At 50.4% G+C, this 4,463-nt stretch overlaps 1 protein-coding gene across 1 annotated transcript; it reads left to right on the top strand.

Moving 5' to 3' along the window:
* The first annotated feature begins 287 nt into the window (after window positions 1-287).
* LOC112975386 (twist-related protein 2-like) lies at window positions 288-773 on the top strand. Its single transcript, XM_026085368.1, has one exon. It carries the CDS (start codon window positions 288-290, stop codon window positions 771-773), a length of 486 nt encoding a protein of 161 aa, XP_025941153.1.
* Window positions 774-4,463: the final 3,690 nt, after the last annotated feature.

Genomic DNA, 4,463 nt, shown 5'->3' with positions numbered 1-4,463 from the left:
CCCTATCAGCAAAAGCCATTCCCCAAAGTTATTCAAACGCCCTCCTCTCTGTAGCCCAAAGGAAAAACCAACCGAGCTCCTTGGAGCTTGGGAGGGCTCCGCAAGGCTTGAGAAGTTTGGAAAGCCTGAACTGTGGACGATCCAGGCTGCATTTACTGAGCGGGCTCTGTCTGCTCTCCAGGCCACCTTGCAGATGTGCTGTGGCCTTTGTATCGCGTGAGACCCAAGAGCCCTTCACCTGAAAGGTGGAAGAGGCTCCTGGGGTGCAGGTGATTGCTGCTGAGAAGATGAAAGAAGAAAGCATGTGCCCAGACTCCCCCGAAGGCAGCCTGGTCACCAGCGAGGAGGAAGGCGAGCGACTGCACAAGAAATGCCTCCGCAAGCGTGGCCAGGTAGGCAAGCCAGCGGAGGATTGCAGTGCCCCATCTCCTCAGGGCAAGCGGAGCAAGCGCAGCCCCGTCCCGCAGTCCTTTGAGGATGTGCACACGCAGCGAGTGATTGCCAATGTGCGGGAAAGACAGCGGACCCAATCGCTCAATGATGCCTTTGCGGAGTTGCGGAAGATCATCCCTACGCTGCCTTCCGACAAGCTGAGCAAGATCCAAACTCTCAAGCTGGCTGCTCGCTACATAGACTTCTTGTACCAGGTCCTGCAAAGCGATGAGCTGGACCACAAGATCACCAGCTGCAACTACCTGGCCCATGAGAGGCTCAGCTACGCCTTCTCTGTCTGGAGGATGGAAGGGGCTTGGTCCATGTCAGCATCCCACTGAGCCAGGGTATGTATCGCCACCTCCCTGCTGACACCTCCGCCAAAGGCACTGTGTGCACGTCCCTCACTCCTGTATCCTCCACAAATCTCCCCAGCTGCTCTGGTAATTTCTCTGGGGGAAATACACAGCAGCCGCCACCCCCTCCTCATGCTCCACGTGCAAATGATTTGATTTAACAAACCCCAGACGCTGTCAAGGCCGGTGTTCAGACGAGGTAGCCGATTCCCAAGCTAGCCCCACAGCCTTCATTACCAAACTGCTGCTGCAGTTGGTAGGAAGTTGCAGGGGGCCGAGCAGCAGAGCCCTAAAGCGACTGATCTCATTTAGCAGGGTCTGATCCAGGGCAGGCTAGTGAAAGGTTTAAAACTAGGGTTTAAAGATCTGATTTATCCTCCCATGGTAACTCAGGAGGGTGTGTAAATCAGGGTACACCTTCCTGAATGTGGTAGGGTTGCCGAGGTGTCAAAACCGCACAAGTGAGAACAGACCCAGTCCTGCAGCAATCGCCCAACTGCTGCTGTTGTGCCCATCATGCGTAGAGCCTAGTCTCGCCCTCACTGCCCAGGTGAAACTCAGGAGCAATTCTCTGAAGTCTTTGATTTTCCCTGGGGACTCCGGCCCACCATGCTTTCTCCTATTCCTCTCCTAAAGTGCTGCAGCTAAGAGAGGAGCTGTAATCCCGTCAGATCCGTAGATATCCTACACTGCCGTAAATGCAGGGAATAAAATATTCAGAGAAGTTGCTGGGGCAGTGAGTTTTGCCTGTGTATTTCACTGTACCCACTTGTTTGATGTACTCAGCCCTGTCCAACAATTATCTGAGTGTCCTTTCTGTCACTGGAAAAGCTGCTGAAAGGAGAGAAGAAGAGAAGAATATTACTATTTTCCGTGTTTTAGATATCAGTGCCTGGGAGCTGGGAAAAAGAGGTGCCCCGAGGAGAAAATAGAAGCTGGCGAGAGCAGGAGCTGGGGAGAGTGAAAGCTCATTCCCTCTTCAGCTATGTGCTAAAATTTTCTGGAGTTCATGGTGAGGAGCGGCAAGCTTCAGAGGACATTACCAGGGTATGGTCTTTGGGAACACTTCATGAGAGTCCAGCCCAGCTCTCGTGAGGCCTGCAGACAGCCCACACTACAGCATTATAGGTGTATCCCCCCCCCCCCCATGCCCTTCACAGCAGTGGATGTGGATAATCTGTCACCATATTAGCACGCTTCCTGCTCTTAACCCTGAGGCAGAAGGCTTAATCGTCCTGTTGAGATGCTGGATGCCTTGTTCTTTGCAGGCATCGCTTTCCCTTCCCAGCCTCAGTGGCAGCCGTTCTTCCAGCTCATGGCAGGTCCACAGCTTGTCTTGGGCTACATCAGGTTAATCCTCACTGCATCCCCCCCCGGATCCTATGGGACAGCCCAGCGTCCCAGTTCTCATTGCCCCCAAGATGAGATCAGGGCTGCTGGCTTTTCTTGGGCACAGCGTAGTTAATCCTTGTCTTGTGTCAGCCCCAATGCTGCAACAGACTTGGGATTAGAGACTGTCTGATGCTCTGGGGAAGCCAACTGCAAAAGGGCTGGAGGGTTTCTGTTATTTTTCTTGCACCTACCACTGAGGGCTGCCCTTGAATATCATAGAAACACAGAAGACACTTTTCCTCTTATTTTGTGCCAACAATTGGGGCCAGTCTTGCCCACCCTCCTTATGTGCCTATTTCTCCTCTTGGCTGTTCTTATCGAAGTCCAGATTCAGTGCAGGGAAATCGGCAGAGATGTACCTCAAAGCTCTGATTTAGCTCAGAGTTACAGCCATAACAGTAGGGGTGGGCCAGATGAGGTGTCTAAAATGATGCTACAGCCCTTTTCTATTAAGTCAGCCAAACCTTGTAATGCTTTGTCCGTGCTGCAGACTGGTTCAACCTGCGTACCTGTGCCAAGCAATGGTCTTTCTGCAGCGACAAGCAGTATTTTTATAATACAAGGCAGTTTAAACCATTTGGTGCGAAGTGCTCAGCAAATCCCTAATTAAAGCCATGCTGAACCCCAGCTGGAACAGGGAGCTGTGTCCTGTGCTTGGATCCTGACTTCAGGCTGTTGGTCACTCACTCCGTAGCGGGCACAGCCAGAGGAGGAAGACAGGCTCCCAACACCCTTGCCTTTAGGATATCCCTGAGGGAAGCCATATTGCAAAAAGTTTGCTCTCCACCCTGGTTTCACATTTCGAAAGGACGGAGGGATAGGGAAAGGGAGAAAAATGGACTAGCTGAAACAAATAAATCACATCAAATTCCTGAAAAGTGGCACAAGTGATGTCTGGCTTGTGCGGCAGTGGATGCATTTGCTGCCATTCCATGAGCACTGCTAACCGTTTGGGCATTGTCACTTAATAGCTTTGAATTTCAGGGCAGAACTGCAAATGTAAGTGCAGACCGGCAGGTAAAGATGTTGAACAATGCCTAGTGGGATTTAATTTAAGGATATGACATGTTCAAATTCCTGTTTTTCTGCAAACATTGCTAAGATGTCTTCTACTTGGTACAAAAACTCAGGCCTCCCAAATAACCTGCCACTTTTCAAAAACCCCGTATAGATATCAAATATTTGGCTGCTAAAATGTGGTTGTTTAAAACCCCACTGTCTCCTGGATTTTCCCTTTTTGTGCAGAAAAATTCTGGTAATTGATTCTATGCTGGAATTGCGCAGGCTGTATGAAAAAGACTGTCCTGGGCTAAAAGTGGGATCACTACCCCTCAGCAGGGTGCCCACGCATCAGTCCGGGTGCTGCCTGGGGCAGTGTCCCCTTTGAGACAACCAAAACCAAAATATCTCGTTATTGCTTTTACCTATGTCTCACTTACAGAAGTCAAAAAATCTGCTGGGGATGGTTAGGACTATTAACTCCCTGAGCAGATCAAGCCCATCTTGCCCCTCTGAACCTCATCTACCGCACCACATTTTTGCTGCCCTGCATGGCAGGATTGAACCAGCTCCCGTGGGCTGTGTCGTTCACTGCATTGGGCTGGCTGGGAGGGGGAGAACGGGTAGAGAGGGTGCTCTCTCTTGCTGAATTGTGCATTTTACAGCCTCATTACCCTGTTTTGGGTACATGCTACATATGGTCATGTGGCATGCTACATACGTGGTCCCAAGAGGTCCTTTGCACATCACCACTGAACAAAGAGAGGAAATAGCTGATGCCAAGGGGGTTGCTGTGTGAGGCTCTGCCCCACTTCTGGATCATGGGTTGGCAGACTATCCTGGTGAAGTCCATGCTGAAGGGTTGTGCACCAATGTTAACGCACAGCTAGAGTCATTTTCGTCTTGGGGATGTCAGCTGGGATTTTTGGACTGAAGACCCACCCCTCCCCATCTCCCCCAGACTTGTGGTTGTTTTCCACCGCTAGGTTGTGGACTATCAGCGTGTGTGCTGTTGGTTGCACATGTGTGCTGATGTGCTGTCCTGAATCTGGCCATTTACTTGTAGGCCTGTTTACTTTAGCTAGTCTGTGCTTGGTGGGAATTTTGTTCCCGTGATAAACAGAGAAATTAGAGACCTTTAGTGATCTTAAAGATGTCGCTGCTAAATGAAAAGCCTCCTTGTAAAATCCTGCATGTCCTGTAAGTGTAGTGTTTTCAGTGTGGTTGTTATTGCTGGTTAATATTCATCCTTAGTGGTTCTGGAGCTTGCCTTTAGGCAATGCA

This window comes from Apteryx rowi, unplaced genomic scaffold (genome assembly GCF_003343035.1).
Source record: "Apteryx rowi isolate R43461 unplaced genomic scaffold, aptRow1 scaffold_665, whole genome shotgun sequence".
In the NCBI taxonomy this organism is placed as follows: domain Eukaryota; kingdom Metazoa; phylum Chordata; class Aves; order Apterygiformes; family Apterygidae; genus Apteryx; species Apteryx rowi.
This window is presented reverse-complemented; position numbering and strand designations above follow the sequence as displayed.

Bases quoted from the DNA above. Each gene is read 5' to 3' on its own strand.
- LOC112975386 (XM_026085368.1), top strand. From the start codon at position 288: ATGAAAGAAGAAAGCATGTGCCCAGACTCCCCCGAAGGCAGCCTGGTC.